Source organism: Pseudophryne corroboree, chromosome 7 (genome assembly GCF_028390025.1).
Source record: "Pseudophryne corroboree isolate aPseCor3 chromosome 7, aPseCor3.hap2, whole genome shotgun sequence".
NCBI lineage: Eukaryota > Metazoa > Chordata > Amphibia > Anura > Myobatrachidae > Pseudophryne > Pseudophryne corroboree.
In genome coordinates, this window is record NC_086450.1 from 218,175,169 (window position 1) to 218,201,368 (window position 26,200).

The 26,200-nt window shown below is 45.1% G+C and overlaps 1 protein-coding gene across 1 annotated transcript in view; it reads right to left on the reverse strand.

Annotated features, from left to right (window-relative positions):
* CNTNAP5 (contactin associated protein family member 5) overlaps nucleotides 1-26,200 on the reverse strand; it is a 737,066-nt gene that overhangs the window by 11,816 nt on the left and 699,050 nt on the right. Inside the window, exon 22 of the mRNA XM_063933980.1 lies at nucleotides 1,547-1,765. Within this exon, the coding sequence (XP_063790050.1) occupies nucleotides 1,547-1,765 (219 nt within the window). The remainder of the gene's footprint in view (nucleotides 1-1,546; nucleotides 1,766-26,200) is intronic.

Below are 26,200 nucleotides of genomic sequence, written 5' to 3' on the forward strand. Positions count from 1 at the left end.
GGTCCTGCTCTCCGGAAAGCCCCGCCCCCTGCATTATTTTTATAGTGGCTTTCCTTATAATATGTGTCAAATGAGTGTATATAGCCCCCGTTTACTTGTTGCCAGTCTGGGTAGTCAGTGTGCACCACGGCCCGAAACCGGGTGAACACTGTCCCTCATGCTACCATCATGCAGCAGGGACCTGCTAACCGGTTCCCCGATGTAACACTCACTGCACTGAGTCTGACTTCGGCATCTGCTAAGGGGTGGCGGCATGCTGCTGGCATGGGCTCACCCTCTAGGAGTGTGAGAACATCAACTCAGGAGCTCAGTGTCCTGTCAGCTGGGATGATGAACCATTAACTCTAAGGAAGCTGGTTCGGTCCCCCCCCTTAAGTCCCATGATACAGGCAGACTGGTTGTCAACCAGTGTGCCTGGAAATAATAAACTAAAATACATTTCTGAAGAAAACTCTGTGGAGAGCAAACAGAATGCACCCGGTTCCTTGGGCACATTTTCTAAACTAAGTCTGCTAGGAGGGGCATAGAGGGGAGGAGCCAGCACACACTATTAGTTTCTTAAAGTGCCAGGCTCCAGCGGACCCGATCTATACCCCATGGTAATATAATATTCTCCAGTATCCACTAGGACGTAAAAGAAATAGGGAAAAACTACTACTACTACTACTACTACTTATTATTATTATTATTATTATTATTATTATTATTATTATTATTATGCTCAGGATGCATACTGTCCACTATCCAGGTATTTTTTCTGTTGTATGCAACAGTGTCATCATTGTGGGGGAGATCTAGCAAAGATTGGAGAGAGATAAAGTGGAGATAGATAAAATACCAACCCATCAGTTCCTGTAATTTTTTAAACACTGTGTAAAATGACAGACATTGATTAGATTGGTTGAGACTTTATCTCTCTCCAAGGTATGACACATCTACCCCTTTGTTTGATTTGTTGTATGTACTGTATGTATGTACATACGTCAGTATTTCTCACAAGCAGTGTCCTTTAAAACACCTTTAAACAATCTAAACTGTCTTCGTCATACAGATGCCAAATCTCTCAAAACAGAAATAATATTAGTGCCCATCTGTCTGGCTAGAAGTTACAGAAATGTACTGTAGGTGGTGAGCGTTATGTGAGCCGGGCCCAGATATCTTCTAATCTTCTACTACAAAGAGTCAGATCCGTGAATAAAGAAGTTAATCTGCTACTATCCATTACAGGATTTGGAAACAATGAAATATGTATAACCAGCAATGGACTGAAGAAGGAAAAACTCTTCCACATCCATGCTGCTCTATTACTGAGAGTAAATTGCATACACTAGTCACATAGCTCTCTTAATTGAAAATGAGAAGTCTTATCCCTCGGGATCTGACCAGAGTGCTAAATAAAATGTCCTCATTATTTTATGGTCATTAGAGATTTTAAAGTTCCTTGTCTGAGACTGAGTTTGGTGTTTGCAGGATAAATTATGTACGTTACTGTATACATGTACATGGGTCATGAATGAAGAGAAGCTATGACTGACATGATACGTACCTGAGGAGGAGTAGGTTGTGGTGATTGTACTGAGGTCACTTTCTGTGATGGATCCACAGCTGTTTTCAGACAGTGATCCAATGGTTCTAACTGGAGCTATACTAGGGTGTCGGAGTGCTGCCTTAAGGGGTGCCACCTGGTTATACTGGACAGAAGATAGACATCCAACAAATCCAAATGAATTTGCTCTAGAGATCTCTGGATCAAGCCCTGGGTTATCTGTAAGAAGAATAAGACAAAACAAATCACTTGGAGTTTTGCAAAAACAAATAACACTGGCAGATGTCTGGAAAGAAAACGCTGGTGATTTGTGCATCTATTTATAGCTAAATATCAAATCTAAATAATGTTTCTCAGACTTGCATATGCTTTGTAAACCACACTTCCAAAGTTTTCTATTTAAATTCAAATTTAATCAAATACATTATTGAATGTCTAGAAGATAAATATAAAAGAAATAAATACTTTGGTTCAAGGGAAGTCTTAATATAAAACAAAATATTATTGTAACTATTGCTATCATCTATAATAACAGCTATAATGTGGAAGTCTACAGATGTGTAGTCAGGTCAATGGAACATGAAGAAAATAATTTACTGAAAGCAGTGATCACACACATTCTCTCATTAATCTATAAGTGATTGTGGTGAGGATTTTTTTTTAAATAATTGATAGCAGGACTTTCAAAATGGCTAGAGACAGAAAGATAGATAGATAGATAGATAGATAGATAGATAGATAGATAGATAGATAGATAGATAGATAGACAGATAGATTGATAGATAAAGATACATATTTCTTCTGCTCTCAGACTACAGTAAAATGGCTGCAGGAGGGCTGCTGCACATGCACAGCAGCAGCAGAAGCTCCTTCCATGGGCCTCCAGAAGTGGCAGCCAGCAACAACACAGGTTAAGGCTAAGCCAGAAAAAGGGGGAGGGGAGCGAAGGACACATGCCTTCCTGGGCTTGTCCTCTTTTACATGTATTGCCCTTAGTGCGGTTTGGTCCCCTCCCAATGGTTGTATGGGCAGGGCCGGAGCTCAGTTTGTGAGTGATAGAGGGGATATACCTAGCCAGAAGTGCCATTGTCTGCAATTATATACATCTCCTATTTGTGCACACACTGCACTAACCCCCCCCCCCTCCCCCTCCACACACGCTCAGGGATCCTTGCGACGGTATGCTGACCTCCGGATCACGCATACCACACCTATACAGTATGTTTCACTGTATTATAATGTGTGATGAAAGTACCTGTATGATGATGTACAGTATATATATATATATATATATATATATATATATATATATATATATATAAAGTTACTGTAGGTAGGTAGATAGATAGATAGATAGATAGATAGATAGATAGATAGATAGATAGATAGATAGACAGACAGATAGAGTAGATAGATAGATAAATATTGTGCAGAAATGATACAGGTAATTTGCTGCACTATCTGAGAAACTGTTAATAAATAAATAATCAATAAATAAGAGGGCACATATGAAATAGTTATCATGAAATGTTAATGTCTGTTCTGACAGAACTTAGGTTCAGGTGCTATGGAAACCATGAATTTCAGAAAGGATAATTTTGAGCAGCAGGTAATGGCAGTGTAGTGGAAGACTGGAAATTAGATAGGTTAAAAGCAGATAATGCTATAAAATTATGAATATGTGCTGCTGAAGGAACATACAGATGTAGCCACCTTTATCTTGAGTGGCCGCGGCGGTTGGCCCGTTCGACCATACGCAGCGCACTGTGGCGTAGCGAGGCGCGCATAGCCACAGAGAGGCTATCTAATCGCACGGAGACAGACATTTGACGTTTGGCGTTACCTTTACGTGTAATACCTGCGATCAGCCACCAGATGTCGCTTTTTACAATCACCACTGCGCATGCGTGTGGTCTCCCGTAAAATACAATACTGACATACATAATAAGGACTACTTTACTAAGGCGTCTCATTACGCTGCATACAGCAAATACTGTACTCATTACGCTGCATTATTTAATACAGTACTGTACAGTATATACAGTACGACACCGACGCAAATACAGTAGTACAGCATACAGTATATGATCCATCTACAATACTTTATGAATACTGTATGTGAGCGTCCGAGTCCCGCAGACAAAACACAGTACTGTAAAACCAGTAGTGTACACTGTCGCAAATGGATGTGTGTTACAAGTTCACTATTGCCTCTCAAGATTAGGAATTTTCTACAGTATGTTATCGTCTTAATCCCGTAGCCATTACAGCATAATCAAAACCAACGGATTTATACATTTGTCTGCGGCGAAGTGGTGAAGTGTTTCGCTTCCTATACTCAGAGTCCAGGGTTCGATTCCTTAAGTACTAATGCATGTTACTGTAGTTTTTTTCACACTTTATTATTTTTTTTATTCACCCCCACCTCGTGGCAGGCAGCAGTTGGGTATGGAATGAGAAATGGCATAAGCTGTGCAGGCTACGGGGCGATGCTGAAGGAGCGTCACAATCCCCTAGCCAAAATACACAGATACTGTAAGCGTATACTGTAAGATACTGTAAGCGTGAGATACTGTATTGAGCTAGGGGATTGTGACGCTCCTTCAGCATTGCCCCCTGAACTGTGAAATGTACAGTATGCCATATTGTATCTCACTACATATCCGAGCGCTGCCACGTGCTGGGAGTTCACGGTCGGCGGCCATTTTGTCAGGTTGCTAAGCGATCCAGCTCGGTATACCGTAATGTGCATAGACCTCGCTTATCCCAATGTAATTGAGCTAGGGGATTGTGACGCTCCTTCAGCATTGCCCCCTGAACTGTGAAATGTATGCCATATTGTATCTCACTACATATCCGAGCGCTGCCACGTGCTGGGGGTTCACGGTCGGTGGCCATTTTTAGTGTGCATAGAACTCGCTTATCCACATAGGCCCCTGTGTTTTTAACTACTATATTGAGATGCACATTTCTAGGCCTACAGTATTTAATATACAGTAAGCAGCATTGTTGTTAGGCAATAATTGACCGTACTGTACTGTAGGTTGCATTTAGCGTAAAGAATCGCTCCTGCAGATGTACTTTGATTTATGTGAAACCTGTGTGCATCCTTCCATTGGATGTACTGTATTGGAGATAATTTTTTTTTTTTTAAAGTGAATGTCACGGGAACACATTAAAAATAAGGTTGGCACTTCCTTCCCATTGGTGTTGGTTTACAGTATGCCGTAGTGTACTCGGACGCTCATGTAATTGCATTTCAAAGGCACAGTATTTTCCATCGTCTCCCCCCTACCCCCATCGCCCTTCCCCCCTGGGGGCCTGCACAGGGAGGAAATTCAGGTCCTGTGCAATACACAAACGCTGAAGATCTACTGTACAGTACTGTTTTGCTCAGTTGGTAGCGTCAGAATACACTCATTTCATTCCCGCTGTTTAGGTGCATTTAGCGTAAAGAATCGCTCCTGCAGATGTACTTTGATTTATGTGAAACCTGTGTGCATCCTTCCATTGACTGTCTTACAATGTAAATAAAATAATACAGTGCATTATTACAGAAAAAAAAAAAAAAAAGAAAGAAAGCACATCAGGTCTCGAACCCTGGACTCCCAGCGAGGGAGGTGGGAGCCTTCACCCCTAGCCCACGACGCCTCATGAGAGATTTCCAATTTCATGTGTGAAAGTACTGCAAACAGCGCCCGGCCCCCGCCCCATTGCTGTTGGTTTATGCCTTAGAGGACTCGGACGCTCGCATTTGTAAAGCACGGTGTTTTCCTCCGCCTCCTGCTAGCCTGTTGCCCTTCCCCCATGGGAGCCTGCACAGATCATGCAGTAGACAGGGAGGGAATGCAGGTCATGTGCAATACACAAACGCCCACTGTAGTACTATTTTGCTCACTTACAGTACCGTACTGTACTGTAGGTTGCATTTAGCGTAAAGAATCGCTCCTGCAGATGTACTTTGATTTATGTGAAACCTGTGTGCATCCTTCCATTGGATGTACTGTATTGGAGATAATTTTTTTTTTTTTAAAGTGAATGTCACGGGAACACATTAAAAATAAGGTTGGCACTTCCTTCCCATTGGTGTTGGTTTACAGTATGCCGTAGTGTACTCGGACGCTCATGTAATTGCATTTCAAAGGCACAGTATTTTCCATCGTCTCCCCCCTACCCCCATCGCCCTTCCCCCCTGGGGGCCTGCACAGGGAGGAAATTCAGGTCCTGTGCAATACACAAACGCTGAAGATCTACTGTACAGTACTGTTTTGCTCAGTTGGTAGCGTCAGAATACACTCATTTCATTCCCGCTGTTTAGGTGCATTTAGCGTAAAGAATCGCTCCTGCAGATGTACTTTGATTTATGTGAAACCTGTGTGCATCCTTCCATTGACTGTCTTACAATGTAAATAAAATAATACAGTGCATTATTACAGAAAAAAAAAAAAAAAAGAAAGAAAGCACATCAGGTCTCGAACCCTGGACTCCCAGCGAGGGAGGTGGGAGCCTTCACCCCTAGCCCACGACACCTCATGAGAGATTTCCAATTTCATGTGTGAAAGTACTGCAAACAGCGCCCGGCCCCCGCCCCATTGCTGTTGGTTTATGCCTTAGAGGACTCGGACGCTCGCATTTGTAAAGCACGGTGTTTTCCTCCGCCTCCTGCTAGCCTGTTGCCCTTCCCCCATGGGAGCCTGCACAGATCATGCAGTAGACAGGGAGGGAATGCAGGTCATGTGCAATACACAAACGCCCACTGTAGTACTACAGTATTTTGCTCACTTACAGTACCGTACTGTACTGTAGGTTGCATTTAGCGTAAAGAATCGCTCCTGCAGATGTACTTTGATTTATGTGAAACCTGTGTGCATCCTTCCATTGGATGTACTGTATTGGAGATAATTTTTTTTTTTTTAAAGTGAATGTCACGGGAACACATTAAAAATAAGGTTGGCACTTCCTTCCCATTGGTGTTGGTTTACAGTATGCCATAGTGTACTCGGACGCTCATGTAATTGCATTTCAAAGGCACAGTATTTTCCATCGTCTCCCCCCTACCCCCATCGCCCTTCCCCCCTGGGGGCCTGCACAGGGAGGAAATTCAGGTCCTGTGCAATACACAAACGCTGAAGATCTACTGTACAGTACTGTTTTGCTCAGTTGGTAGCGTCAGAATACACTCATTTCATTCCCGCTGTTTAGGTGCATTTAGCGTAAAGAATCGCTCCTGCAGATGTACTTTGATTTATGTGAAACCTGTGTGCATCCTTCCATTGACTGTCTTACAATGTAAATAAAATAATACAGTGCATTATTACAGAAAAAAAAAAAAAAAAGAAAGAAAGCACATCAGGTCTCGAACCCTGGACTCCCAGCGAGGGAGGTGGGAGCCTTCACCCCTAGCCCACGACGCCTCATGAGAGATTTCCAATTTCATGTGTGAAAGTACTGCAAACAGCGCCCGGCCCCCGCCCCATTGCTGTTGGTTTATGCCTTAGAGGACTCGGACGCTCGCATTTGTAAAGCACGGTGTTTTCCTCCGCCTCCTGCTAGCCTGTTGCCCTTCCCCCATGGGAGCCTGCACAGATCATGCAGTAGACAGGGAGGGAATGCAGGTCATGTGCAATACACAAACGCCCACTGTAGTACTACAGTATTTTGCTCACTTACAGTACCGTACTGTACTGTAGGTTGCATTTAGCGTAAAGAATCGCTCCTGCAGATGTACTTTGATTTATGTGAAACCTGTGTGCATCCTTCCATTGGATGTACTGTATTGGAGATAATTTTTTTTTTTTTAAAGTGAATGTCACGGGAACACATTAAAAATAAGGTTGGCACTTCCTTCCCATTGGTGTTGGTTTACAGTATGCCGTAGTGTACTCGGACGCTCATGTAATTGCATTTCAAAGGCACAGTATTTTCCATCGTCTCCCCCCTACCCCCATCGCCCTTCCCCCCTGGGGGCCTGCACAGGGAGGAAATTCAGGTCCTGTGCAATACACAAACGCTGAAGATCTACTGTACAGTACTGTTTTGCTCAGTTGGTAGCGTCAGAATACACTCATTTCATTCCCGCTGTTTAGGTGCATTTAGCGTAAAGAATCGCTCCTGCAGATGTACTTTGATTTATGTGAAACCTGTGTGCATCCTTCCATTGACTGTCTTACAATGTAAATAAAATAATACAGTGCATTATTACAGAAAAAAAAAAAAAAAAGAAAGAAAGCACATCAGGTCTCGAACCCTGGACTCCCAGCGAGGGAGGTGGGAGCCTTCACCCCTAGCCCACGACGCCTCATGAGAGATTTCCAATTTCATGTGTGAAAGTACTGCAAACAGCGCCCGGCCCCCGCCCCATTGCTGTTGGTTTATGCCTTAGAGGACTCGGACGCTCGCATTTGTAAAGCACGGTGTTTTCCTCCGCCTCCTGCTAGCCTGTTGCCCTTCCCCCATGGGAGCCTGCACAGATCATGCAGTAGACAGGGAGGGAATGCAGGTCATGTGCAATACACAAACGCCCACTGTAGTACTACAGTATTTTGCTCACTTACAGTACCGTACTGTACTGTAGGTTGCATTTAGCGTAAAGAATCGCTCCTGCAGATGTACTTTGATTTATGTGAAACCTGTGTGCATCCTTCCATTGGATGTACTGTATTGGAGATAATTTTTTTTTTTTTAAAGTGAATGTCACGGGAACACATTAAAAATAAGGTTGGCACTTCCTTCCCATTGGTGTTGGTTTACAGTATGCCGTAGTGTACTCGGACGCTCATGTAATTGCATTTCAAAGGCACAGTATTTTCCATCGTCTCCCCCCTACCCCCATCGCCCTTCCCCCCTGGGGGCCTGCACAGGGAGGAAATTCAGGTCCTGTGCAATACACAAACGCTGAAGATCTACTGTACAGTACTGTTTTGCTCAGTTGGTAGCGTCAGAATACACTCATTTCATTCCCGCTGTTTAGGTGCATTTAGCGTAAAGAATCGCTCCTGCAGATGTACTTTGATTTATGTGAAACCTGTGTGCATCCTTCCATTGACTGTCTTACAATGTAAATAAAATAATACAGTGCATTATTACAGAAAAAAAAAAAAAAAAAGAAAGAAAGCACATCAGGTCTCGAACCCTGGACTCCCAGCGAGGGAGGTGGGAGCCTTCACCCCTAGCCCACGACGCCTCATGAGAGATTTCCAATTTCATGTGTGAAAGTACTGCAAACAGCGCCCGGCCCCCGCCCCATTGCTGTTGGTTTATGCCTTAGAGGACTCGGACGCTCGCATTTGCTAGTCCTCCATTCCCATTATGCATTAGCGAACTCAGACGCTCATATATTTTAAAAGCACGGTGTTTATACATTGTACTGTACATTCTTCCTTTTACACAATTACTGTAGTTGCGTCTCCATACACATACTGTACAGTACTCCATACTTTTTTCCACCGCCTCCCGTTACGCCTACAGTATTGCCAGAGCTGTAGATCAATCCGCCGCTATACTGTACGATCGAAAGTACTGGATTAGTGGAGCATTAGCGACACAGTGGTGGAGATGTGTAATGCATGATGAGTATCTAGATCGTCTCAACGCGCCTGCCTGTGATGAAACTCAGCTATCGCATTAGCGTGGCTAGACGCCCGTCTCGGCGGAGAAACAGTCAAGATAAAGGTGGCTACATCTGTAGCAACATTATTAATACACCGTATGTCAGCAACAGCTCCAGAAATACTCTCTCTCTCTCTCTCTCTCTCTATATATATATATATATATCTATATATATATATATATATATATACACACACACACAGACACACATATATATATATATATATATATATATACAGAAGGAGTCATGCTAGTCGTGACTCTGTCTGTGACTAGGCGCACCCACCTGGGCGCACCTGGATGCTGTGAGCGTCTCCGTCCGGATGTGCCCCGTCCACTTGAATGGAGAGCATCTCCGTCTGGGCGGGCGCGCACGCCTAGACAGAGACGCTTACAATGGGAAGCAGCTCTGTGCACTCCTGGCATGACTAGGCAGACGGATTGCCTAGTCACGCCGGGAGTGAACACATGTAATCAGGCAGGCAAAGATAAAGGAGGCTCCATCTGTATACACACACACATATATATATATATATATATATACAGAGTGATTCAAAAGTCGCATTACACCCAACTTAGATTCAAGTTGGCGCCCATGTTCGGTACATACCCTAAAAGATAGCCCACCTCACATATAACGTACTGGAGTATTCAGTTTTCCCATTTCATGCACAGGTTTTGAAACAAAAGGGTGTACTGCGACTTTTGAATCACCCTGTATATATACACACACACATATATATATATATATATATATATATATATATATAGATACAATACTCAGAGGGCGCTCAATGACACAATTGTTCAAATAAAATTCAAAACCAGCATGACCTAAATTACACTTGATTTAATAAAAATATAATATTTAAAATATTGTGCAATAATACATCAATATAGTATTTTATACAGTAAATTCATAAAACAATATTTCATAAATATTTTTTATGAAATATTAAATCAAGTGTAATTTAGGTCATGCTGGTTTTGAATTTTATTTGAACAATTGTGTCATTGAGCGCCCTCTGAGTATTGTATAGCACTATTTTTGTCACCGACTAGCAAGGTGATTACTATAGAGGTGCTGCTAAATTGTATACAGCGCGAGTTAAGGGTATATTCTATTGTAATATATATATACATATATATACACACACACACAGTATATATATATATATATATATACACACACACACAGATGTGGAAGCTCTCAGCATGCAAACAAATCACGGTAAACGCAACTCGATATATACATACTGTACATACAGTATATATATATATATATATATATATATAGTGTGTATATATATATATATATTATATATATATTATTTATATATACAGTATATGAACACACACAGATATTGCAGCTCTCAGCATGCAAACAAATCACGGTAAACACAACTAGTTTATCATGAATAGTGTGCACGTGAACGTGCATGGGCACATGCATTGCATATGCATCAATTCTATAGGGAAGCATGTAGCATATGTATTTCGCTGCAAGCTGCGGGCAATCGCTACCACGATGCATATGCACACCTAAAATTTACGAAGAAAAAAAACACTTATATGTAATCATGCCAGGGGAAAGTTTAGGCAGCAGACAACAATCTCTTAGATACCAATGTCATACTTGCCTACCCTCACCTCATTCTTCAGGAGACTCCCTGAAATCGTAGCAATCTCCCTGTCTCCCTGAATAGACCAGCAATCTCACAGATTGCACCTTATCCCCATTATGCAGCTGTTATATTCTTGGGGGGAAAAAGAAATCATAGATACATACATTTAAATGGGATCATCAGTGCCATGTCCCTGCATCGGTTATAAGGCACAATGGCGGTCATTCCGACCTGTTCGCTCACTGCGTTTTCACGCAGCAGAGCGAACGGGTCCCTGCTGCGCCGGCGCCTTTGTGCACCAGCGCATGCGGCACGGCCGACGGCCGTTGCAGGAGAGCAATCATCTCTGCCTGATTGACAGGCAGAGGCGATCGAGGGGCGGGAGGGGGCGAAACGGCGGCGTTTGGCCGCCGTTTCATAGGCGTGGTCTGGCCAATGCAGGTGTGGCCGGACCAAACGGGGTGCGGGCCGCAGCGACTGCGTGATGTCAAACGCAGCTACTACGGGCCACGCTAAAGCTGCACTGGCCGGGAGTTACTCCTGAAGTGCAAAGGCATCGCCGCTGTGCAATGCCTTTGCACTTTTGCGAGGGGGGGCCGGACTGACATGTGGGGCGGACCAGCCCCATGCTGGGCGTCCCCCCACATGTCAGAAAAGATGATCGTAGCTGTGCAAAATTTTGCACAGCTACGATCAACTCGGAATGACCCCCAATGATCCCTATGGCTACATGCATGTTAAATAAGGTTTCTCCTGGCCACTTACAGAGGGGGTAATTCAGAGTTGATCGTAGTAGTAAATTTATTAGCTAATGGGCAAAACATGTGCACTGCAGGTGGGGCAGATATAACATGTGTATGGAGAGTTAGATTTTGGTGGGTTATAATTAGAGATGAGCAGGTTCGGTTCGTCGAGATCCGAACCCCCCAAACTTCACGTATTTTACATGGGTCCGAGGCAGCCTCGGATCTTCCCGCCTTGCTCGGTTAACCCGAACGAGGCCGAACATCATCATCCCGCTGTCGGATTCTCGCAAGATTCGTATTCCATATAAAGAGCCGCGTGTCGCCGCCATTTTCACTCGTGCATTGGAGACTGAACGGAGAGACATGGCTACGTTCTCTCCCTGAAAATCTCCATATCTGTGCTCAGTGTGCTGCAAATATCTGTGCTCAGTGTGCTGCATTGTGGGGACCACCAGTATATTATATTAGTACAGTACAGTAGGCCATTGCTGTATCTTGCAGCTCCGTGTCAGACTCAGTTCTAGACAGTATCCTGATCAGTGCTCAATATCTGCTGCATTGTTGTGTAACCAGTATATACTATAAATATATAGTAGCATAGTGCAGCATTTTGGGGACCAACAGTATATAGTTGTACAGTACAGTAGGCCATTGCTGTATCTTGCAGCTCTGTGTCACTTCAAGTATCCATATCTGTGCTGCATTGTTGTGAGCAGTATATATAGTAGTACAGTGCAGCATTTTGGTGACCAACAGTATATAGTTGTACAGTACAGTAGGCCATTGCTGTATCTTGCAGCTCCATGTCACTTCAACTATCCATATCTGTGCTGTATTGTTGTGAGCAGTATATATATATAGTAGTACAGTGCAGCATTTTGGTGACCACCAGTATATAGCTGTACAGTACAGTAGGCCATTGCTGTATCTTGCAGCTCTGTGTCACTTCAAGTATCCATATCTGTGCTGCATTGTTGTGAGCAGTATATATAGTAGTACAGTGCAACATTTTGGTGACCAACAGTATATAGTTGTACAGTACAGTAGGCCATCGCTATATCTTGCAGCTCTGTGTCACTTTAAGAATCCATATCTGTGCTGCATTGTTGTGAGCAGTATGTATATATATATATATATATATATATATATATTACAGTGCAGCATTTTGGTGACCACCAGTATATAGCTGTACAGTACAGTAGGCCATTGCTGTATCTTGCAGCTCCGTGCCACTTCAAGTATCCATATCTGTGCTGCATTGTTGTGAGCAGTATATAGTAGTACAGTACAGTAGGCCATTGCTATTGATATAATAATATTACTGGCATATAATTCCACACATTAAAAAATGGAGAACAAAAATGTGGAGGGTAAAATAGGGAAAGATCAAGATCCACTTCCACCTAATGCTGAAGCTGCTGCCACTAGTCATGGCAGAGACGATTCAATGCCATCAACGTTGTCTGCCAAGGATGATGCCCAATGTCATAGTAGAGAGCATGTAAAATCCAAAAAACAAAAGTTCAGTAAAATAACCCAAAAATCTAAATTAAAAGCGTCTGAGGAGAAGCATAACCTTGCCAATATGCCATTTACGACACGGAGTAGCAAGGAACAGCTGAGGCCCTAGCCTATGTTCATGGCTAGTGGTTCAGCTTCACATGAGGATGAAAGCACTCATCCTCCGGCTAGAAAAATGAAAAGAGTTAAGCTGGCAAAAGCACAGCAAAGAACTGTGCATTCTTCTTAATCACAAATCCCCAAGGAGAGTCCAATTGTGTCGGTTGCAATGCCTGACCTTCCAAACACTGGACGGGAAGAGGTGGCTCGTTCCACCATCCACGCCCCCTGCAAGTGCTGGAAGGAGCACCCACAGTCCAGTTCCTGATAGTCAAATTGACGATGTCACTGTTGAAGTACACCTGGATGAGGATATGGGTGTTGCTGGCGCTGAGGAGGAAATTGACAAGGAGGATTCTGATGGTGAGGTGGTTTGTTTAAGTCAGGCACCCGGGGAGACACCTCTTGTCCATGGGATGAATATGGCCATTGACATGCCTCTTCAAAATACCCCAAAAATCACCTCTTCGGTGTGGAATTATGTTAACAGAAATGCGGACAACAGGTGTCAAGCCGTATGTTGCCTATGTCAAGCTGTAATAAGTAGGGGTAAGGACGTTAAATACCTAGGAAAATCCTTCCTTATACGTCACCTGGAGCGCATTCATCAGAAGTCATTGACAAGTTTAAAAACTTTGGGTGACAGCGGAAGCAGTCCACTGACAACTAAATCCCTTCTTCCTCTTGTACCCAAGCTCCTGCAAACCACCCCACCAACTTCCTAAATGTCAATTTCCTCCTTAGACAGGAAAGCCAATAGTCCTGCAGGCCATGTCACTGGCAAGTCTGATGAGTCCTCTCCTGCCTGGGATTCCTCCGATGGATTCTTGAGTGTAACGCCTACTACTGCTGGCACTGCTGTTGTTGCTGCTGGGAGTCGATTGTCATCCCAGGAAGTCGGAAGACCACTTGTACTACTTCCAGTAAGCAATTGACTGTCCAACAGTCCTTTGCGAGGAAGATTAAATATCACAGCAGTCATCCTGTTGCAAAGCGGATAACTCAGGCCTTGGCAGCTGTGTTGGTGTTAGACGTGCATCTGGTATCCACCGTTAGTTCACAGGGACTTAGAGATTTTCTTGAGGTAGTGTGACCCCGGTACCAAATGCCATCTAGGTTCCACTTCTCTAGGCAGGCGATACCGAGATTGTACACAGACGTCAGAAAAAGAGTCACCAGTGTCCTTAAAAATGCAGGTGTACCCAATGTCCACCTAACCACGGACATGTGGACAAGTGGAGCAGGGCAGACTCAGGACTATATGACTGTGACAGCCCACTGGGTAGATGTATTGCCTCCCGCAGCAACAACAGCAGCGGCGGAACCAGTAGCAGCATCTCGCAAACGCTAACTCGTTCCTAGGCAGGCTACGCTTTGTGTCACCGCTTTCCATAAGAGGCACACAGCTGACAACCTCTTACGTAAAGTGAGGAACATCATCGCAGATTGGCTTACCCCAATTGGACTCTCCTGGGGATTTGTGACATCGGACAACGCCACCAATATTGTGCGTACATTACATGTGGACAAATTCCAGCACGTCCCATGTTTTGCACATACAATTAATTTGGTGGTGCAGAATTTTTTAAAAAACGACAAGGGTGTGCAAGAGATAATGTCGGTGTCCCGAAGAATTATGGGCCACTTTCGGCATTCAGCCACCGCGTGCCGAAGACTGGAGCACCAGCAAAAACTCCGGAACCTTCTCCGCCATCATCTGAAGCAAGAGGTGGTAACGAGGTGGAATTCAACCCTCTATATACTTCAGAGGATGGAGGAGCAGCAAAAGGCCATTCAAGACTATACATCTGCCTATGATATAGGCAAAGGAGGGGGAATGTACCTGACTCAAGCGCAGTGGAGAATGATTTCAACGTTGTACAAGGTTCTGCAACCCTTTGAACTTGCCACATGTGAAGTCAGTTCAGACACTGCCAGCCTGAGTCAGGTCATTCCCCTCATCAGGCTTTTGCAGAAGCAGCTGGAGAGATTGAAGGAGGAGCTAAAATGGAGCAATTCCGCTAGGCATGTGGGACTTGTGGATGGAGCCCTTAATTTGCTTAACCAGGATTCACGGGTGGTCAACCTGTTGAAATCAGAGCACTACATTTTGGCCACCGTGCTTGATTCTAGGTTTAAAGCCTATATTGTATCTCTCTTTCCAGCAGACACAAGTCTGCAGAGGTTCAAAGACCTGCTGGTGAGAAAACTGTCAACTCAAGTGGAAAGTGACACGTCAACAGCTCCTCCTTCACATTCTCCCGCAACTCGGGCTGCCAGGAAAAGGATAAGAATTCCGAGCCCACCCGCTGGCAGTGATGCAGTGCAGTCAGGAGCGAGTGCTGACATATGGTCCAGCCTGAAGGACCTGCCAACAATTACTGACATGTCTACTGTCACTGCATATGATTCTGTCACCATTGAAAGAATGGTGGAGGATTATATGAGTGACCGCATCCAAGTAGGCACGTCAGACAGTCCGTACGTATACTGGCAGGAAAAAAGGCAATTTGGAGGCCCTTGCACAAACTGGCTTTATTTTACCTGAGTTGCCCCCCTCCAGTGTGTACTTCGAAAGAGTGTTTAGTGCAGCCGGTCACCTTGTCAGCGATCGGCGTACGAGGTTACTTCCACAAAATGTGGGGAAGATGATGTTCATCAAAATTAATTATAATCAATTCCTCCATGGAGACATTCACCAGCAATTGCCTCCAGAAAGTACACAGGGACCTGAGATGGTGGATTCCAGTGGGGACGAATTAATACTCTGTGAGGAGGGGGATGTACACAGTGAAAGGGGTGAAGAATCGGAGGATGATGATGAGGTGGACATCTTGCCTCCGCAGAGCCAGTTTGAGCAAGTAGAGATTGATTGCTTCTTTTTTTAGTGGGGGCCCAAACCAACCAGTCATTTCAGCCATAGTTGTGTGGCAGACCCTGTGGCTGAAATGATGGGTTTGTTAAAGTGTGCATGTCCTGTTTATACAACATAAGGGTGGGTGGGAGGGCCCAAGGACAATTCCATCTTGCACCTCTTTTTTTTATTTATCTTTGCATCATGTGATGTTTGGGGCCAATTTTTTCAAGTGCCATCCTGTCTGACACTGCAGTGCCACTCCTAGATGGGCCAGGTGTATATGCCGCCCACTTGGGTCACTTAGCTTAGTCATCCAGCGACCTCGGTGCAAATTTTAGGACTAAAAATAATATTGTGAGGTGTGAGGTGTTCGGAATAGACTGGAAATGAGTGGAAATTATGGTTATTGAGGTTAATAATACTATAGGATCAAAATTGACCCCAAATTCTATGATTTAAGCTGTTTTTGAGGGTTCTTTTTTTTTTAAAACACCAGAATCCAAAACACACCCGAATCCGGGTTTAGCCAAAACGCGTCCAAATCCAAAACACCGAATCCAAAAACAAAGCACATCTCTAGTTATAATGTTTCTGTGCAGGGTAAATACTGGCTGCTTTATTTTTACACTGCAATTTAGATTTCAGTTTGAACACACCCCAACCAAATCTAACTTTTCCTGTACGTTATATCTCCCCACCCCCCATGCAGGGCACATAGTTTTGCCCGTTAGCAAACAAATTTGCTGCTGCGATCAGGTCTGAATTAGGCCTATAGTGAACTGAAGGCGATGAGGGAAGGGAGACAGGCAGTGGCACAATATAGGCAGCCAGTCGCTGCTGCCTAGCTCAGTGAAATAACCTTTGTTCCTCCCCTATGTTCCCCTCACCAAAAAAAAAGGGGATGTTTTAAGCAACTGCACCTTCAATAAGCCTATTTGAGATCAGTGAGTCTGAGGAAGCTCAGCAGGAGGCAGCCCTGTCACAGCCAGGTATATACATTAAGTATTTTTGGGACAATGTCTATTGTTTCTCCTGTGTGAGCCAATTTGTGTTTTTTTTTTCGTGTGTGTGTGTGTGTGTGTGTGTTGTGTGTGATGTGTGTGTGGGGGGGTATTTTGTTCCTGTGATGAAGCCAATGTGTTTTCTTTTTTTTTTTCTGTGGGACCAAAGTGTGTTTTACCCTGTGGGGAACCAATATGTGTGTTTTTATTTTCCTGTGCTTGCCATGCGTATGTGTTTCATTTGCATGTGTGCACTTTTTGTCCTGTGGGGGCAATGTGTGTTTATTTTCTTTACCTATGGGAGGCAATGTATGTGTTTTTTTTTCCTGTGCAGTTAGGTCTACTGTACCTGCTCTTCACAATAAAAAAAAAGAGAAACAGCGGGATAGAACATATGTGCAAACCCACAATTGTGATTACCCCTTCAAAGAGAATCTCTGATAGACATACAGGGAGTCTCATTGTTCTAATATAGAGCACAGTATAGACATTGCAGGAGGTTAACCCCCCCCCCCCCCCCCAACTGCAGCAGCTAGGCGTGGGCTGCTAGGACCTAGAGTGGAACAGTTGGATTGGACTGGTCCCACACGTTGCCACCGGAACACATCCGGGGACACTAGGGCAGAGTTATAAAAGGGAAACCCGCAGACCGATAGGGGAGCTGTGCTGAGGTGACAGAGAGCAGGGTGAGGGAGCCGTACTGTGAGGGACAGCAGCGCTGACAGGCTCCATTGGTACTGAGAACTGGCCTCTTATGGACCTGCATGGAGTGACTGCAGCAGCACCAGTTTAATAGCAGTGGGTGGTTGCTGAGGGAACAGTATAGTGGAGGGGCCAGCAGGAGAAAACCTACACCCCCTTTGAGAGACTCTGACAACTCTGGGAGCATTATACAGCTGACTGGCGAGGTATTTTAGAACAAGCACACTCAGACACTAAAGAGCAGTGAGGGGACATTATAATTATAAAATGTCTATTGACCCAGAGTCATAACTGTATATATTGCTTTAATTAACTAATTTTTCTGCAGCAATAATTAACATCCAAGTTTAGCTGCAGGAGCACCTTGACTGCTAAATAGTCGGCTTTAGTTACCCCTCACTCCTCTTTTATCAAGGATAGTGCAGTTAAGTGTTGCCAGCACTGTACTGGCATCTGTTTCATGATAATTGTGGCATCTACAGTTTTTATACTCCAAATTGATGACTGTCAAGCGGAAACAGCCAGGAACTATTTGCTAGAGAGGCATCTGCGGCACTGTAAGTCATGATTAAGGCTGGTAGGAACCAATATTTTGGAATCAACTCACCAAGTAGTCACTGCAGGCACCTTAACCTGAGAGATATATTACAATTAAAGAGGTTCAGTGTTCATCATATAAACCGTCATAGAAAGCAGAGATATAAGCTAATAATAAACCTGGGTTTGCACCATTCAGTTGCTTACTACTGATTCAGCGTCCATGTATAGCTCACATAGAGACCATGACTCCATCTCTAGTAGGAGGAATTCAATAGTATCTACCTAGGTGCAGCACCAAACAGATATCAGCAGAACTACTTTGATAACTTAGTATTGTTACAAGTTTATGTTTACTTGCTTACTATAGCTGTATTTCTAAAACTAGTATCTGGGTCAATAATTTTGGATTGCTTAAAGAAGCTTTATCTTATGTGAAATATGGTTAATGCTGTACTAATATTGTATTGTTTAACTGCTTGCATGTCTAATATGAATCAGCAGTACCACTCACCCAGGTAACTTTTTGGTTGTTCAGGTCAAAGAACACTACAAGTCGCAAAGTTCCAGTAAAATAAAACTGTTTATCGTTTTACAGTAGGTGTGCATTTTATTGTGAGAAGTAACAATCATCAATTGACTGCAATTTCAACAAAATTGCGATTATTAACTTTTTGCAAATTTCCTGAAGCTGCAATCTTTTTCAATAAACAAGTTCTCTGTTGAGAAAATCATTTGTACAACTCTTGTGTGGATTTATCTTCTTTACCTCTCTGTAGAAGATTAACAGAGATTACAGCCACCAGGTAGAAAGTATACTCACATTACAACTAAACTTTAATACTCATCTGGTTGTCACGCAATGACCAGGGCATAGCAAACTCCAAGGGGCATATTCAATTAGTCATGTTGCTCACCCCCTCCTGTGGTGCAAACAGAAATCCATGGTAAATTGGGCTGTTTGCCCTTACCACTACTACTGTGAGCAAGTTAACCAGTAGCTTCGTGTACGTAACCCAGAACCTATGGGTTACTGTGCGTTAGCTCTGAGTTCAGTGTGGGTGGAAATGGGCTTAAAATTGAATAGCTCTGAACGTTAAAGCTTGAGGCTGTCATCCCATGGTAAGCCCGTGGCTAACTGAATATTCCCCTAAATACTGTACAAATTTCCATCTTCTGTATACAAAGCAGCAACACAATAATGTGTATCAAGGGTAATGAAATTTAACTTTTCATTGACAAAAACTTTTGCTAGAAACTATTTTATGTCGGTAAATTAAGAGCGTATGCTTACAGTAGGTCCTTTCAACAAGCCAGGCATTCGCTTTACCTGCAAATCCAGTTTAGCAAACAGAATGATGACAGTAACCCAGATTTCCTGGACATACTGTACAGAATCTAAAATATTTATAGAGTTTGTAAAGAAAAAGGCGTTAATGAAGTGCTTCAAGATACATAAAATAATAATGTACACATGAACTTCTTCCCAATGTCTCTTGTTTATTATTATTAAAGCCATGTTGTACTTGACAATTAAATGATGCTCTATAAATAAATAGGTGTAGGTACTGCTGAAAACAGCAAGGATAAAAGTTTTTTAGACACAATTTAACTCCAGCTAGCAGAGGATATCATATTATGAAAATTATGAAAATATTAGCAGTGAGTGTTTCTCCCCATATCTCCTATATAATAGCCCACACTGTGACTCTGGGCCTGTGTTTATAACGCTGGGCATGGCTAGGAGTGCTCATTGGGTTAGCAGCAGGTCTATCACACCCAGTCCACAGCTGATTGGGTGAGAAACGCCCTCCCACACAGGATACATCCAATGGGAGGCTCTGCCCTTTGGCTGCTGTGTGTTCCCAGAGCAGGATTAAAAATGGGGCTGATGGAGCTACAGCTCCAGGTCCTCACCCCACAATAGGCCCACTGCATCTGCAGCAACATACCCTCCATCAATTTACACATAAAAATCGGTACAAATGCTAAAAGGGTGTGTGGCCACGGGTAAAATGGCATTGCCATGCCCCCTTTCCTATACTTTCAATGGAAGTTTGGAGAGCCAAATATCAGTACAGACCATAAAAAAAGGTACTCTACCTGCCAAAAAGGTACAGTTGGAGAATATGCCACTGCATCTGCAGCAAGTCTCTGTGCTGTAGATAGGGGAAGAAAACAAACCTTTTACTGCAGCATTCTATGTCCTGCTGCCAGTCCGCCTGCCCCCTCCGGCATCAACAATCCCCACTCCCTAGCCACGGCACAGGTGGAACAAAAGCTGCTGCGGCCACCGGCATAGATGTGTATGAAAGCGGCACAGTGGAAGGCTTTCATAGCCCTCCCTGCGACGCATACTCTCTGAGACCCCCGGAGCCTCCTCTGCGTGTGAGGGCACAGAAGTGCCTCCCCGCCACAGCCACGCCCAGATCCCCAGAGGCCCTGACTCCGCAACACAGGACCTGGGCAGCCGGCCTGGAAGCCCTGAGACCGCTAATGTAATGGATAGAGTGGGTGATATCGCAGAGGGTAATATCTGGACGCTGAATCAATGTAAAAGGTGACAGTGCTGAGCAGTACAGTGGGTGTGCAGTGTCACTGACACAGCACAGCACTTACCTTTTACATTGATTCAGCAAGTCAGTCAGTTCTGCCAGCCAGTCACTATTGTTAGCGCCAGTGTCCCAATGCGCGCATTACAGGGAAGTAGATGCACTAAATAAATTACAGCTCCCAGCAGCCCTTAGCGCCGAAGCATTCCGGCGCTAAGGGCTGCTGGGAGCTGTAGTTTATTGAGTGCTTCTTCTTCTTCTCTGTAATGCGGCGCTTTGGGACACCGGCACTAACAATAGTGACTGGCTGCTTGGCTGCTGTGCGAGTCTCCGGGAGAGCCACTGCCAAAGGCAGGACAGCAGCTTAGTTGCTTCCGGTAGGAGAAGCATTACCTGCCCCTCCCCCACTCGCAGTACCTCTGGGCCCCATCCGTGGCACCCCCACACACCCCCTCCACCACTAGCGGTGGCTCTGGACCCCCTCCCCCACCCTTGGCACCAACACACCTGCCCATCCCCCACCCACAGCACCACCGCACCAGCCCCTCCCTTACCCTCAGCACCCCAGCAACCGCTCCTCCCCCACCCGCGGTGGCTCTGGACCCCCTCCCCCACCCGCGTCACCACCGCACCAGCCCCTCCCCCACCCATGGTACCCCCACAACTGCCCCCCCACCTGCATTTCCCCTGGACCCCTCCCCCATCCGCATCTCCCTCGCACTCGCCACTCCCCCAACCACAGCACCTACTAGGTGATTTATCAGGCCCTGCATGCGCTGTTCACGCCGTTGCAAGGGGCTTTGACCCCTGAACCATCACACGCCCTTTGTCCGTGCAATATTTAACCACTCACGCAATTATGATTGGAGGTGATGCTCCATATAATAAAAATATTGCACGCCACAAGGGCGTGAAAGGGTAAAGGGGGCGTAGCCCCTTACAATGATGTAAAGAGCGCCTGTAGGGCACGATGAATCACCTAGTTCTATTATATTTTCCAAGGCCACAAGACCTATGTGTTAATGGGTAAGATCAGGGCCATCTTAAAAGCATCATAGGCCCTGGGCTAAGCAATGCACTGGGGCTGTACCTGTCCACTCATGGGAATACTTTCTTAAAATATCATAGTTTACCACTCCTGCGTTCTCGCACCCTCTCTCCACATGCTTCCATAGAGTAAATGACTTATCTCTTAGACTGGTGGCTAGCTCCAGTCATCCACTAGTAAGCATGCTGACAGCCATTCACTGTCTGGCTGCAGACTGGGAGGCAGGAGGAGAATGCTGCCTGGCCCCTCTGTGTATAATTCACAAACAGAACGTCAAAGCAGCAATCTCTTTCTACCCCCCAAGAAGCTCCAGAGGAACCAGCTTGGAAGGGGGGGAGGTTCAGATGTCCCCCAGCCCACCCACCCCTATTAAAAGACCCCTAGAATCATGGGGCCCTGGGCATTTGCCCAGTACTCCTATATATTAAGATGGCCCTAGGTTAGGTAAATGGAAATATAATAGCAGGATTTTAAATGGGATCCCAAAAACACACACATTCACACCCTGCATTACAATATAATATTAACTTGGAATGTCTAAGTGACTTGGCAGCATAAGGACACATAAATAACAGCAGTACAGGCATGTGTATGCTTATTAAGCTGCCAAGCATATGATGCTGTCCATTAATGGCCAACCCCTGTCAGTTGTACACACTTAAAGACAATTTATATATGGTTCAGAATTGAACCTTGTATAGTACAGCTGATTTCCAGACTTTTGTGGGTAATGGCAGAAACAGTAATAGAAACCCTTTTAATTACTATTTTAAAAGTATTAATTTTCAGGTAGATTTTTTTTACGGACATTTGGGCTGATGCAGAGTTGACTACAATTCAGCCATAATGCCTACTGCACTGGTGGCTATTCTGATCCACTGCTTGCGTACAAAGATGCACCATCGGACACACATCTGTCACACCATTGGACCTTTGATCAATGTTATAGTTGCTCAGAATGTCCGTCGAGGGGCAGGAACCACTGGTAAGAAGAAGCAGTCAATAGCTGTGACACTTCCCCCCAAACAAGTTGTGACATGCTTGTGTTCAAGTTGCCCCACCCCCACTACCTTCTACAAATGGTCACTACAGATATGTCCACCATCATCACAATCCATTTTCTGCGACTAATGTGCCTGTTCATGCGTATATGCGAATAGTCACACCCACAATCATGCATAGCTTGCATGCAACGTAGCAACAATGAAGAAGGTGCCATCTGTATCTGTCAATCATTCTGCGTCCTACTCCACAGTATGAGTGCTGTCTGCAGACCATCGTAACACATACGCTGTGTGACTCTGACGCATGAGCAGTAGCAAAAATGACTAATGACTGTGCAAACATCGGCTTATCGACCTCCTCTGAATCAGGCCCTAAATGCATATATTCTCCTATATGAAGAGTTGTACACATCTTTGCAGCTGGACTGCACACATCTTTACATAATCATTATCAGTGCAGGCTTGCACAGCCCTATCCCTAGTGTTAAAGCTCTATCTCAACACAGACAAATAGACACATACACAAAAGTCATAGCTCACAATTCCATCGACTTAGTCTGCATGTAAACGCCTTGCAACCATCAGTTATGACCATAAATGCATACACTCTAGATCTCTAGAGCATGCCCAGGGCAGGATGCGTCATGCATAACATTTTGAAGACAGGACTATACAGTACGAGGAGCTTGCTATAGTCAGTAGGCCTAATCTCTTATGTAAATATAGTTTCTCATACATCCTAGAGGATGCTGGGGACCACATCAAGACCATGGAGTATAGGAGGTTCCGCAGGAGCCATGGACACTCTTAAGACTTTTCAATGGGTGTGAACTGGCTCCTCCCCCTCCTCCAGACCTCAGTTTTAGAAATGTGCCCAGGCAGACTGGATGCACTCTGAGGAGCTCTACTGAGTTTCTCTGAAAAGACTTATGTTAGGTTTTTTATTTTCAGGGAGATCTGCTGGCAACAGACTCCCTGATTCGTGGGACTGAGGGGGCAGAAGCAGAACCAACTTCCTAAAGAGTTTCATGGCTCTGCTTCTGGCTGACAGGACACCATTAGCTCCTGAAGGGTACTGAACGCTAGCCGTGTCTAGATGCTCACTCCCACAGCACGCTGTTACCCCCCTCACAGAGCCAGAAGTCAGAAGACAGGTGAGTATAAGAAGAATGAACTTCTATCAAGTAAGTAACGGCTGAGGTATGGTGTGGCTGGCGGGAGCGCAGCGCGCCATTGCTGCCCACACACACAGGCACTGCAGGGTGCAGGGCGCGGGGGGGGCGCCCAGGGCAGCAAAAATATACCTCAAAACTGGCTAAAAGGGGGCATAAGGTGTCGCTGGCACAGCCCTACCCCCGCCAGTACAAATATTACAATGATTACTGAGTGTAAGGACGCGTCATTGCGGGGGTGGAGCTTCTTCCTCAGGCAGCCAGCACACTGCTCAGCTCATTTTCTCTCTCTCTCCTCAGTCTGCAGAGAACACGCTGGTCCTCTCCTCCACTTCTGACAAGTACAGGGTGATATTTAGGGGGGGCACGAGGCGTTGTAGTGCATTTTATAGTGTGCTTATCTGTATAAAAGCGCTATTGGGCTGTGGGCATTCTGTGTTCACACTCATTACATACTGGCGCTGGGATTGTGAACTGGCTGCTCCTATACTGTGTCCCTCTGACAGATTTTACTGTGGGTCTGTCCCCAAATAAGGCCCAGTGTGTCTGTGAGTGTGCTGTACACGTGTGAGGCATGTCTGAGGCAGGGAGTTCTTCCCTGGAGGAAGCCATTTTAGGGACACAGAGTTGTAATATGGTGGCGCTGCCGGCACACCAAGAGCCTGCATGGGTGAAAGAGATATGTGACAGTATGCATCTGATTAACCAAAGATTAGATAAGTCTGAATCTAAGGCAGCATGCTGGAGAAAATCTGTGGAAGATGTGATTTTTCAGGATTCTTTTATTCCTTATGCATGCGGCCCCTCTGGGTCACATAAGAGACCATTTGCGAATGTTGTACACACTGATACCGACACGGACTCTGATTCTTGTGTCGATGATAGTGACTCCAGAGAGATAGATCATAAATTGGCGAAAAGTATACAATATATGATTGTGGCTATAAGGGACGGGTTCACTACGGCTGGCCGGCGGTCGGGCTCCCGGCGACCAGCATCCCGGCGCCGGGAGCCCGACCGCCGGCTTACCGACAGCTTGGCGAGCGCAAATGGGCCCCTTGCGGGCTCGCTGCGCTCGCCACGCTATGGGCACGGTGGCGCGCTACGCGCGCCACACTATTTTATTCTCCCTCTATGGGGGTCGTGGACCCCCACGAGGGAAAATAAGTGTCGGTATGCCGGCTGTCGGGCTCCCGGCGCCGGTATACTGAGCGCCGGGAGCCCGACCGCTGGCAAACAGAAGACCACCCATAAGGGACGTGTTGGAGGTTACAGAAACCACTCCTGTACCTCAGGAGAATGCTTATTTTTATAAGGAAAAGAAACCCAAAGTCACATTCCCTCCTTCCCACAAACTAAATGCTCTCTTTGAAGGGATGTGGGTGAATCCTGATAAGAAATTTCGTATTCCCAAAAGGATTCAGATAGCTTACCCTTTCCCAGCAGAGGACAGGAAAAAATGGGAAACACCCCCTGTGTTAGACAGTGCACTTTCCAGGTTGACAAAGAAGGTAATACTCCCTGCACCTGGCACGGCTTCACTTAAGGAGCCAGCAGACCATAAAATGGAAACGACATTGAAATCCATTTATGTAGCCAATGGTACACTGCTCAGGCCCGCTAATGCCTGCGCGTGGGTGAGTCGCGCTATTGAAAAATGGTCAGAAAGCGTGTCATCAGAAATTGACACGATTGATAAAGATGAGATACTCCTTAAGTTAGGGAATATCAAGGATGCTGCCGCCTACATGCTGGAAGCAATGAAGGATATTGGACTCTTGAGTTCACAAGCCGCTACCATGGCAGTATCGGCTAGGCGGGCATTGTGGATTCGCCAGTGGAACCCGGATGCAGATTCCAAAAGAAACATGGAGGCTCTCCCATATAAAGGTGAGGCCTTATTTGGCGATGGCCTGGATGCGTTAGTCTCGGCGGCTACCGCAGGTAAGTCGACATTTTTGCCCTCTGCGCCTGCACCGGCAAAAAAGACCTATCACCCGCGCATGGAGTCCTTTCGGCCCAATAAATACAAAAAGATGAGAGGTTCCCCCTTCTTTGCAGGTAGGGGAAGTGGAAAGGGAAAGAAGTCTGCAGCGGCTTCCGGTTCCCAAGAGCAGAAGTCTACCCCTACTTCTGCCAAATCTTTAGCATGACCCTGGAGCTCCCTTGCGGGAGACCGCTC